Raw genomic sequence first — 12,824 nt, 5'->3', positions numbered from 1 at the left:
CTCCGTATTGCCGATTTATCAAACACAATGCTTTATTTTGATTATGAGTGTGTGTAAGTGTTCTAATTCTGAGTTTGTTAAGGAACCTAATCAAGGGAATTGCATGGACATCTACCTCCATGGCTACTTTGATGTTGCTCGTAGCGTACATCGACAAGAACTACAAGTGCAACCATCTGCATACTGTCGCATATGTTCTGGATGTAATGATAGATGTAATGTATGTAGTCTATAAACTTGAAAATGGAACATAAGTAACATATACAACCTTTAAAACATAAAGCCAATCCATATTAATAGAAATACCACATTACATGAACATAGACCAATGTAAACTCGAGATAAGTCACCAATACGAAAAGAATGAAGTTTTCATAAACGTATATTAGATCATACTACATGAAATGTGGTGATATATGGTGAAAATTTCTATGGAAACAACAAGAAATCCATGAAATAAAGTTTTCATGGGAGTAATAACACTACAAGAGCAAAGTTTTCAGGAAATAACTTAATCATACTATGTTGTTAGTAATCCATGAATCATGGCAAGAAGAAGGAAACGTGAATATATTTATCGCATGCAATAGTCATGGATTTACGCCAAGCTTAATTTATTATCACAAGTTGTACATTCCAAACCTTCCTTGCATTGTAGAATATCTTAAGCGGACTACGTGAGGTAAAATATCTTAAACGGGTTTGTAGGGAATATGTTTTTCTTTATTATATGTGGTTAGATCTGCTGTGTGGGGCCATCTTTGCGTCTAGAACTTGAAAGGTGTGCATGTTAGAATGATTTTTGAAGGCAAGCATCCAGCTGAAGTCTAAAGCCTATGTTGGAGGAGTCTTGCGGACAACCATAAAATATTTCATGTGCTTAAGGAAAATACTGTATAAAGAATTATTTTTCTCAAATTGGTTGCAAATGCATGGGATTGAAACATAGCTCTAAAACAAAAGATAGGGATTTTACTAAAATAAAAATATGAAAATGGTATGAAAAATGTGCGCCAACGAAGAGAATAGCCTAAAAATGACCATATTGCCCCTATCCTATTATTTACACAACAAGGACCTGCTTTTGGTAGGTATGCCTATAACAAGGTATATAGGAAAGAAATATACCTTTTCTATTGTTAGAAGCCATCTTTGTCTGTAATTGACGCAAAATCTCATAGTAAAGCATGTATAGCGCAACTAACATGATTTTTAGATGACATTAAAAGAAATATTTTTATGTTATTTTTCCAACTTACGAACCTTTGGGATGATAAAGTATTTGAGGTTTTGTGATAGCATAGTATATTTAGGAAAAATAAATGAAAAAGGCATTATGGGAAATTGTTGACATCGATTTTTAACCAGAGTCAACCGCTGTGAATAATGTTCTGACAGCTGGTGAAGGAGAGAGTAAAAGTCTGTTGATAGTTCCGCATTGACCGAGGCTAGCCGCGGGGGACCAGGGTTCCAAAAGTCGATAGAAAATAAGAGGAGGTACGATCCAAAGAAAAATCGACTCCACCAATTAAGGGAAAGTGTGGAGATTTATCCTTAGTAGTTGTAGATTTGCTATAGTAGTTTGTATCATAACCGACTAGGATTTTAGCTTGCTCCAAGGTATAAAAATAAACCCATGAGCCTTGTAATGAATAATCATCAATCAATCAATACAACCTTTTGGCGTCACGCTACCAAAACCCTAGGAGCAGGTGTAGAGAAGAAATTGACAAGTTTTTTCTTGCACGCAGGGCTGCATCGGCTTCGATCTCAGGTGAGCTTGTAAGTACCGTCACCCGGTCATTACATTATTTGTATCAGAACTTTCCAGGCATCGCCCAATATTTTGATCTTTTATCGTGTGGCTAGTTATCGAGTTAACTTAGATTGCACTTAGAACTTTCTAGGCTTTATCCAATATTCTGCTTGTTCTTGACATTGCTCATAGTTATCGAGTTGTTTGGTTTTATTAAGTTGCATCGTATCGATCTCTTAGTTTTATTAAGCGCTCACAGTTATCTGACGGCTTAGATCTAGTTAGGTTGTCTCTATCGGCTTCTTGACCTTGTTTAAGCATTCACCAGTTATCTTATCGTATCGGCTGGTTAGATCTTGCATGTCCTTCTTGCTTTACCTATACTAGGTCCGATAGATCTTTACCTCTGCCCCTCGCAGCGCTAGCCGTCGGATCCTTAACATTAAAACGCTACCGATGAGAGCCGATGCATCGGTCGGGTCTTATCCATATCTCTTGGTAGCAGGATGACGTCATTGAACCGATGGTGATGCCTGCGAAGCCTTGCTACCGCAAGCTTGTCTGTTAAGTTCGTGGGCTGAAGTTAATGTCCTCTCATTCGTGTTACCTTGTCTAAGTTCAATACACTTATCATGACATTAATTAGATCCATTAGCTTAGTCAGCTTGTAAGCAGTAGGCAAGATGTCCTTGTTGCTATGTTCTAATCTTTTAGATTAATAGATTGATGTTAATGTCCTCTCATTCGTGTTACCTTGTCTAAGTTATATACACTTATCAAGATATTGACTAGATCTATTAGTTTATCTGGTGTGTGCATGGTGAATAAGGGCTCCTTTTATGGCTATTATTTTATAATGCTTTATCTTAGCCCGTCGGCCCATATAGCTGATGGCATATGCCATTAATGCTTTTATTTACACCGCATGATTATGTTGAAAACCTACCTGTCATGGTGTTTATTCCAAGAATGCTTACCCATGAGTTCGAAAGGCTTCGCCGCCAATCGGCTTAGGAATTTAATGTTTACCTTGTCAATTTCAGGTCCTTGCACCACTCGTGAGCTGATTTGGAGGCTGCACTGGAGTTAAGCAGATCTCCCAGGTCCTCCATGTTGTTCAACGCAGAAGCCTAAAGTCCAGATTTTGTATCAGCAGTTTTATCAGATGCATTGGCTGAAAATGGCCCAAATGTCAAAAATAATGAACATTCATATAAAACCGTACCAAACTGTTTTATAAAAAACTTGAAACTTTGCACAAATGTTGCATTCATGTTATATATTAAGCATAAACAATATTTTGCACGGTATCTTTATTTCCAATTTATACACACCTTTGGGATGGTATTGATTAAACTAATTGTGTCTAAAAGAAGCATGTGAGCTCTCGTGAGGGGAATACATCTATCAGAAATGACAAAAACAGTCCCATGGTTACATTTCAATTGACATATTCAAGGGTGAAAAACAGTAGCTCGTTCACGTTTTCTTTTCGGCCCATGCAATTCTACTTTATGTCCAACAAGCACAACAAAACAAAAATAGACAATGCAGCTGCAGAAATTAGATAGGGAGTTCAAAATCACATATATGCCATTCATGCAGACGTTGTCTTTCTGATCCGTTGCAATTAACATACAAGAACCCGAGCATGTATATCACCCGCACGGCCGCACCAATATATCCACCAACTTGTCACCTTCGCCACATGGCCCGGTCCTTCAGCAATCAGCAACGTCTGGAGCCTCGCTGGTGTCACCTTGTGAGGTCGGTAGCATCGGCAGTAGCCGCGGCAACCATGGAATCTTCATTTTTCCTTAAGGCCCCGTTTGTTTCGATGGAATTGAATTCCATCCTAATAATCATAATTTAGACATAAATTAATTAAGCTAATATAATTGTATGTGGAATATAGTTGTATATTATAGTTGGTGATATGGGAGAGATACTTGTATGCTGCACTTCTACTATAGAGAAGCGAGTCTAAGAGCGTGCTATAAGAATTGAATTCCATCTAATAACCATAATCTATAGAATCAATTTCCATCTCCCACCCCATGAATTTAAGATAGGCTTATATCTAAACTTTGGAAAGTTGTGGAATGCCACATTCCAACATAAATTAGCCTACTCCATAAATAGATTCCAATTCCTTGGACCCAAACGGGGCCTAACAATAATTGCTGGAGGACAAATCAGAATCTTGATCTTTCCTCTTGCTGTAGCTGTGGATAGGAGGATGAGGAAGTGGTATATTTGTTCTATAGCTTTGTGTTTTGATGCAAAGCATTGAGCTCCACATGAATTTAATTTTCCATACAATGTGAATTTTGCATCTTTATGTTATTTTTGGAGAATGTCTTCATACACTATAAGATGGGAGGCGTCGGTCAGCACCCATTTTACTTGCGCTAGTTTTATGCTTGTGTGTATCGTTGCATGTATGTTCTCACCTAATTTTATGATTTATGATTGACACAACAATCAGTGTCATTAAATCAGGATCAGATGACATGCCACCATTTGAGTCAAGACTAGAATTACAGTCAGGTCTGCTGAACTTGTTGGTTGGACTGGAAGTCTGGAACAAGCTTTGCAGCGTTGAGCCGCTGACAAGACGATCTTTTGGTTACAAGAATGCTAATGTTGAGGCTTTCCAGCCATTTCTAGGACTGGTGTTAGGTTTACAGAGACTTTGAGGGCTGAAACGATTACTTGCTGATATTGTCATATGAATTTAGAATATTTGCAGTAGTTCCTTTTCTTCTTTTTGTGAGAACTACGAGGTGTGTACATTTTTAGGTTTTACGTGGAAGCAAGTAAATATAGATAACAAAGTGAATATGGTTTGAGTGTTACATCTTGTTTTAACATGTAAGCTTAGGTGGCCAAAGTTTCCAAACCTGATCAATTTGGTAGCTGTTATTAGCAAATCTGAAAAACATTTAGAGCAAGTACATTGGTGCGTATCGATTTAAGCTGGGAAGAAAAAGGTTGAATGTGTGATGGGACGTTGAGTAACATAGAATGTTTTATTAACAAACTTTAATTTATTTCACTTTGCAGATACATTTGAACACTGTAATAACCAATATTTATAAGAACCGGCAGAACAACAAACTAGCCCTTATTTGGCCTAGCACCCATGTCTCTACCAAGTATGAGAGTGCTCTGAACTCTCAAAAAGAGGCATGCAACCACGACAAGAACACACGCAGTTTGGTTTGGGTCTTGAGAAAGCTGTAACAATCTCAGGCTTGGAATTTTGATGGCCTGAGGTTGGATGATGCTGCCTGGACAGTGAGCTGTTGTACCAGGCAGCAACCAAACAGGCCCGCCTGATCTTGTTAAAGGGGTGTTTGGCTTCACGGATTAAAGTTTAGTCCTGTCACATCGAATGTTTAGATACTAATTGGAAGTATTAAATATAGACTAATTATAAAATCAATTGCACATATGGAGGGTAATTCGCAAGATGAATATATTGTCTAATTAATTCATGATTAGCACATATTTACTATAGCATCACATTGTCAAATTATGGACTAATTAGGCTTAATAGATTCGTCTCGTGAATTAGCCTCTATTTGTGCAATTGGTTTTTATAATTAGCTCATGTTTAGTCCTCCTAATTAGTATCTAAACATTCAATATGACAGGAATTAAACTTTAGTTCGTGGATCCAAACACCACCAGCCCCCTGGAATTAGCAGCGGGCAGCTGACTGCAGCAGGGAATTCATGTTGGATCTCTCTCGATGTATGTCTTCCCTTGGATGGAGTTATTCAATTGTGAGACTGAGGCACGCGTTGCCTAGCATATATGGATGAGGAAGTTGAAGGGTGAGAGCCGTATTCCGATTCCGTGGTGCAGAACTCCTTGATCAAGTTGTGGTCTCCTATTTTTCAAAAAAAAAGTTGTGGTCTCCTGGGAACATGCTCATCTCGGTTCGGCGCACGCGAGGCAACCGCATCTCCACCGTTGGCACCTCTCCGCAGCGTGCGCATGGATGGTGTTCCGTGTTCAGCGCTGCTGCGCGCCGAGGGCTCCCGCTGAGTCGACAGGCGACGTACAAAAAAAGGTCGTTCGTTCTCCTCAAGGTCGCGTTCGTTCGACTGCCTCGCCATGCTGGCTGCGCGCGGCGGCGACGTTCTCCTTCCTCCTCGTCACGGCGCAGCCACTCGATCTCCGTGCACCTCTCCTCCCTCCCTCCTCGCCCTACACGGGACGCTCCAAGTCCAGCCATGACCGTGGCCTCGCGCCGTCCCCGCTCCTGTCACTGTTCTGGGCCCAACCGGGGGCCCTGGAGCTAGGCCGGCGGATATACGCTTACTGCAATAAGCACGGTTGCTGCACAAGGTATATATGCATCGGCAATGCGCTGATGGAGATGTACGTGATGTGCGAGTGCATCGACCAAGCACTGCAGCTATTTCGCGGCATGCGCACGGAAGGGATGAGGAGCTGGGGCACACGGAAGACGCCAGGATGCAGCATGGTCGAGATGGACAATGTGTGAAGCAGGAGTTCGTCGCCAGGGAGGACTTGCAGCTGCGTTGATATCCTGGCGTCGCAGCTTGTGGATGATGAAGAAATCCGTTCATTCAGATTGCTGGGTTGATGCCAACATGTTTGCCAACGAAGCAGTGACTGGTCGTTGTTAAGCAGGCTCATTCTAGCGAGCAAGATTTTAGCTTGTCAGATTTTGTATGCCTTAATTTGTTGGAGATTTCATTCCCGACATGCACATTTGAGGTGTTCAGAAGCACTCTGTCTGAGAAAACGTTCCTGATAGTGCTTGTATTTGTGGAGGGGAGGTAGATCTAGATCAAAGGTTGGTCGCGATGCCGACGGGAAAAGTGGGAATGAAACCGCAAATAAGAAGGAACATTCTTTCGAAAGGTTCCGCAGAAGCAAATAGAGGACATGGGTGAAATGGATCTGGGTTTATATACCGACTGAAGAAAAGAGGCAGGCTTACCATAGTTAATCTCACAATGTGTTAGGCCAGGCGCTGAGCCTTTGATGACTTTGGTTTGAATGGGAAGATGTGGAAACCTTGGGTAGGCACACTGAAGCATCATGTGATGCAACTGATAAGCAGCTTTCCAAAGAAACGGTAAGCCTCTTTTGCTAGCAGGAAAAAGAAACGGTGCTTCATCTGTGCATGCAATGCAGCTATAGGAAGGAGCTTATCACAGCTTGGACAAATGACATGACCAGCACTCAACACGCGACATCCCAGCGCACATCCTTCAAGGATAGATGGAGTAACGACACTATGGCTTGTGGGTCGGCTCTGGGCACACCAGCGGAGGACAACAGCTGCTGATGATCATGTACACGGATCGGAACTTATGGAAGAAAAGGAGCAGATGCGTGTTAGAGAATCCAATCCTACCATCTTTGCAGGTTCTTAGGCTGGTTAACGATGAGGGGATGCTTGGATACCATCTGCTAAAGTTTAGTACATGTCACATCAGATGTTTGGATACTAATTAGGAGTATTAAATATATGCTAGTTACAAAACTAATTGCACAGATGGAGTCTAATTCGCGAGACGAATCTATTAAGCGTAATTAGTCCATGATTTGATAATGTGGTGCTACAATAACCATTTGCTAATGATAGATTAATTAGGTTTAATAGATTTGTCTCGCGAATAAGACTCCATCTGTGCAATTAGTTTTGTAATTAGCTCATGTTTAGTCCTCCTAATTAGAATCAAACATCCGATGTGACACTGCTAAAGTTTACCACTGGTATCCAAACACCCTCTAAATGTGCGCAAGATGACGTGCGGACAACCTGAGTTAGGATAGTCCTTTTGTTAATCCATTTGAGTTTATTTAATTGATCTTATCTCCGATACTTTCCTATCACACGTGGGCTCTGCTCACTCATTTAGTCCCAATCCAAGCCCGTCACCACCTCTATATCTCCCTCTTAGCGCATGGCGCTCTTCTCCTTCCCTTTGCTAGTTGCTACAATCACCGCGACTGCCCTCGTGCTCTTCACCCCACGGCCTAGGTCAACACCTTCACGGCTTCTCGGATCCAGCTACCTATTAGGAAGCAAATTGAAGAATTAAAAGAAAATAAAAAATAAATAAGGGGGTGTGTGATGATAAATAGATAAAAAATAATGTAGTAAGAAATAAGAGAACAAAAGGGAAAACATTAGATAGAGAATAAGAGAAAAAAATAAAATAAAAAATTAAAGAACCAAAGAGAACAAAAAACGAAAAAAGAAAAAAGTAGCAGCAAGTCTTCCATGTACATTTGAAATAGAAATGATAAAGAAAATAAATATATAAATTTTGGAACTGGAAAAAGGACAAAGTATAGAAAGAATAGAAAAAGAAAGAAAGAAATAGAAACTGAAACCAACATCACAACCAAAAAGGAAAACAAAAACATTAGGATTCGGGAGCATCTCTAGGCCCAACTATCTCTTTAACGAACGGCAATTTGCATGAACACGATATTGGGCCGTGAAAAAAAACAGGAAAACGAGATGTGTGGGCTCCCCCCCATAGCGCGAGCGGGCCTTCGGCGACAAAAATGATTCTGTGCTCGACCAGTAGTTGCGGCCTGTTGCTACAACAGGCAAGAAGGCGCCCGAGGGAAATACGCCACTGTGGGCTGGGCGTGGAGGGAACAGCTGCGGGAATGTCCTTTTCAGGAAGCAAAAAATTGGCGGGAACGGAAGCACGTGCTGCGCGCATGAGCTGAAAACCTGAGTGCGAGGGAGCGGATGGAATACCGAGACTGTTGTCGTGAATCATTGGTGAAACGAAATCCTCACAACTCCGTACCCTTCTTTCCCTAATCCTCCTCCTTCCCACTTTATTCGACGAAGAAAATTGTTTGCTACTAACTTATTGTTGTCTTTATTCCAAAATATAGGTTACTCTAGATTTGTCGTAAGTCAACCTATCTCCGATTTGATCAAGTTTCTAGAAAAATGTATTCATATCGATGATGCTAAATAATTATATCATGAAAATATGTTTCATGATTTGATTTGGTGATTATACTAATTTGGTGCGATAGATCATGATATATTTTTATATAAATTTAATCAAGTATAAGATAGTAGAGAAAATTCCTTATTTGACACTGAGAAAATGAGTCATTCCTTTCTTGGTCCTGAAATTTTCTTCGTTCCCTATTTGACACTCGCTTCAACTTTCGTTCCCTATTTGACACTACCGTCTGTTCTGTTACTTATCCCGTTAGGAATCGTGGGCCCCGCTGTCAGATAATAACGTTTGGGTCCAAATTACCCAAGGCAGCGCACGCAGCACGCCGAGTCTCTCGTGCGTCTCTCTCCTAGTCTCTCCCGTGCGTCTCTCTCGGTCCCTCCCAGATTGAGGCGGCGGCCGGCCGTCGGGCTGCGTCGATGGCGGCGGCGAGCCCCCCCCCCCCCCCCCCCCCCGGGGGGGGGGGGGGGTTTGGGGGGAACCCCCCCGGGGGGGGGGGGGGGGCCCGGAAAAGCGGGGGGGCCCCCGGGAAAAGGGGGGGGGGCCGGGGGAACCCGGGGGATTCCCCCCGGGGGAACGGGGGGGGCCCGCGGGAATCCCCCGGGGCAACGGGGCGGGTTCCGGGGATTCCGGGGGGAGCCCCCCGGGGGGAAGCGCCCGCTCCCCCCCCCCCCCCCGCGGCGGGGCGCGGAAGCTCCAGGCGGGCGTCCAGGGAGGCCCCCCCTCCCCGGTGGGGCGCGGAGGCTCCAGGGAGCTCCCCCAGCGTGGCGCGGAGGCTTCAGGGAGGCGGGGTGCGGAGACTCCAGGTAGATTGCACGAACTGATAATGTGTTGTAGTATTTTGCGACTGGCATTTGTTTCGTCAGCTGAACTAGCATTTGTTTCGTTCAGCTGAACTAGCAAATGGTGGTATATGGTCTGATTGGATTTTTTTTTGACAGGTCCGGCACAATATTTTTAGCATGATAGTCCGTTTATAATTGGGTTTATTTCCCTGGTCATAAGTAAGATCATTGTCTGGTTGTAATAAGTATGATGCCTTAGTTGCTGCTAGTACACGATAAGGGTGCGGCATGAGGATATGTCAACAAGTGTGTTTTTGTGAGGTTGCAACGGCTTTAGTTATAACAAATTAGTACCCTAATTGCAACCGGTCTAATGCTCTAGTTGAAATCAGTTAAGTGCACTGGTTGCAACTAGCATTACATATCATTAGTTTGGTGTCACGGTTGCAACTGGTACTAGTTGCAATCACTTACAGTTATGTGCCCCGGTTGCAACTGGTACCCGTTGCAATCAGTTATGTGTCCCGGTTGCAATTACAATTGTGTGTATGGTTTCAACTATGCTATTGTCCTAGTTGCAATGGGAGGCCGCGCCAAGTTGCAACTGTAACTACATTATTATCCTAGTTGCAATTGTGGTGGCATGTGATGGCTATATTAAATTGAGATGTGTTGTCCAAGTAAAGGATTGGTGGTAGTGTTTTGCGATGAAATGATAAGCAATAAACCTGATATCTATATCGTATTGTGTTGTTATTGATGTTTTGAGGAGGTGAATCTAGGAGGCAAACACAAAAAATCTAGGAGGCATGCACAGTGCTTGACCAAAGCTTTGGTAATTAACTGGTGCTTGTTATATTGAATTGAAGCCATGTTAATTCAAAATGCAGGGAGCACGGTTGGGCGGGCTTTGGGAGGGCATGAAGGGTCTGATAATGCTGTCACAAAGCCAGACTGGCTCCTTGAAGGGTGAGTGCTTACTACCTTCAATTTATTTAAGCAGTGCAAAAGTTATGTGCAAGTAGCATTGTTGATTCCTTAGATTGTTCTTTTCATTTGCAGGATGGATCCAAATTCAACATATGTTTTAGAAATTAGACTGTTTGGCAACAAGAAGAGAGTTAGAAAGGATTTCAAATGTTTTTGTTTTGATATGACCGTTGATTCAGATTTGACAAACTATAAGGATTTACTTGAAGAGATTGTAGACAAGCACCCGCCTGGCTACTTCTATGTCTTTTCCACCAAGGTAAGCTCATGATTTTGTCACTTTTTCCAAAACAACCTGCCATGTTAGCTCACTATTTTCTCACTTTACCTTTTGCTATGTTAGTCAAAATTTGACCTCAAATATGAACAGTAAGGATAACCAACTCGTTTCAAGTATTGGAGCATCAAAAAGCGAGGAGATTACATCCAAGAAAATGGCAAATACGTGCAAATCTAGTTCTGGAGCATCAAAAAGGTAATACACATATTTTTAAAAATTGGTCATACTACTAGTGCTATTTTGTTGCTACTGTTATATGTAAAAGTCTAGTTTTGGCATACACAGGTCAATTTCAGATTCAAATGAACCTCTGCCTACAGCTGCTCCAGTCAAGGCAAAGAGCAAAAGGAAAATGAAGACTACTAAAAAGAAAACCCCAACTCCTATGCTACCACTTGACAGCCCTGCAATGGGCACAAGAAGCAAAAGGGTGGATCCTGCTAGCCCTGCAATGAGCACAAGAAGCAAAAGAAGGCTAAGCTTGTGATCCTCATGTATTTGTGAATTTGGATGTGAATTTGAACTCCTGTGAACTTGGATGTGAATTTGAACTCCTGTGAACTTGCATGTGAATGTCAACTCCTGTGAACTTGCATGTGAATTTGAACTCCTGAATTTGAATTAATGTGGTGTCGGTATGTGAACTTTCTATATCATGTGTCATCATCATATTTTGTCAATGTCGAAAAAATATTGTATACATGTGTTACAAATCATGCAAAAATAATATGTTACAAATCATGCAAAAAAATATTGTATAAATATTGCAAACCAGCCAGCAGCAAAAATTTTAGAAAAAAAACCTACGCAAAAAAACCAGAGACTGCACCCATGCAAAAAAAACCTACGACAAAAAATCATGCAAATACCATCAGCCATGCAGCCAGCCTGCATGCACCCCCCTGGTGCATGGCTCCAGCGCCCAGCCACCCCTTGCATGCATGCATGGCGCCACCCAGCCTGCATTCATGCACCCCCCCTGGTGCATGGCGCCAGCGCCCAGCCACCCCCTGCATGCATGCATGGCGTCAGCATGCGCTTAGGGGCAAAAATATCTTAACACCGTTAGCCCATGAATTTAACTGCGGTGTCAAATAGGGAACGAAAGTTGAAGCGAGTGTCAAATAGGGAACGAAGAAAATTTCAGGACCAAGAAAGGAATGACTCATTTTCCCAGTGTCAAATAAGGAATTTTCTCAAGATAATATGATTTAAGTGGAATCTAAAATATAACTCTATTTTGGGACTGGGACTAATAGAGTATATACCAAGATAAAGAATGTTTTTCCTTCCAAAAACTTTGCCTTGTCCATCATGCTTTCTTGCCGATTCTGATTGAGGCCACGTGTGCTTTCAGCTGAATTCGTGATCGATTAATTTGAGCCTGGAGCACAATGGCTCTGTGGTTCTTGCTGCCGTCATCCGCACAAGCCTCAGCATCACTGCCAATTGCCATTGCAATAATGCAAACACAGCGATCAGAAATTCAGAGCTCACAGAGGGAAGATTCAACCGCATATAAGTTCAGTGCGGTATAATGAATGAAGAATCAGTACCAGTAGATACTTGTCTAAGTGATCGAAGTGTACCTGCCAAGCAGAAACCTCACCGGTCGACTTGGCATGTGTTTGGTTTTGGAACAACGTGGGTTGGATCGGAGCCGACCCATTTTTTTGGGTTGGGTTTGACCTATCTCGTGTTTGCATGAGAGGGATGGGTTGGACCCAGTTTTTTGTTTGATTGGAGGGGTTGAGAAGGTTGGGATGATGCCGTTTTAACACCATTAGCCATATCTGTTGGTGGATCCACATGTCATCCACCTAAAATTTTCTTTTTTTCTTTTACCCCACCTTCTCCTGGCCGTTGCAGCTCTCGGGCTGATGGTGGAGCTCCCGGCGCTGGCCGGCCCGCCCCTCCCTTCTCCGTTCTCCCCGGCGCCGGCCCACCGCTCCTTTTTCCCTTCTTCCCGGCGACGCCATGCTGCCCCTCCATACTCCCCGGCACAAGCACGACCCCTCCCCTCCCCT

General features: G+C 42.7%; 1 protein-coding gene across 1 annotated transcript; it reads left to right on the top strand.

Moving 5' to 3' along the window:
* The first annotated feature begins 7,710 nt into the window (after positions 1-7,710).
* LOC101762025 lies at positions 7,711-11,448 on the top strand. The gene is made up of 6 exons (XM_022826122.1): positions 7,711-7,787; positions 9,382-9,548; positions 10,418-10,496; positions 10,590-10,776; positions 10,861-10,992; positions 11,083-11,448. The coding sequence occupies exons 1-5, from the start codon at positions 7,711-7,713 to the stop codon at positions 10,888-10,890; spliced, it is 540 nt and encodes a 179-aa protein (XP_022681857.1). The 3' UTR covers positions 10,891-10,992; positions 11,083-11,448.
* The last annotated feature ends 1,376 nt before the right edge of the window (positions 11,449-12,824 follow it).

Source organism: Setaria italica, chromosome IV (assembly GCF_000263155.2).
Source record: "Setaria italica strain Yugu1 chromosome IV, Setaria_italica_v2.0, whole genome shotgun sequence".
In the NCBI taxonomy this organism is placed as follows: domain Eukaryota; kingdom Viridiplantae; phylum Streptophyta; class Magnoliopsida; order Poales; family Poaceae; genus Setaria; species Setaria italica.
Note: the sequence above shows the minus strand (reverse complement) of the source record. Positions and strands in the feature narration are given on the sequence as shown.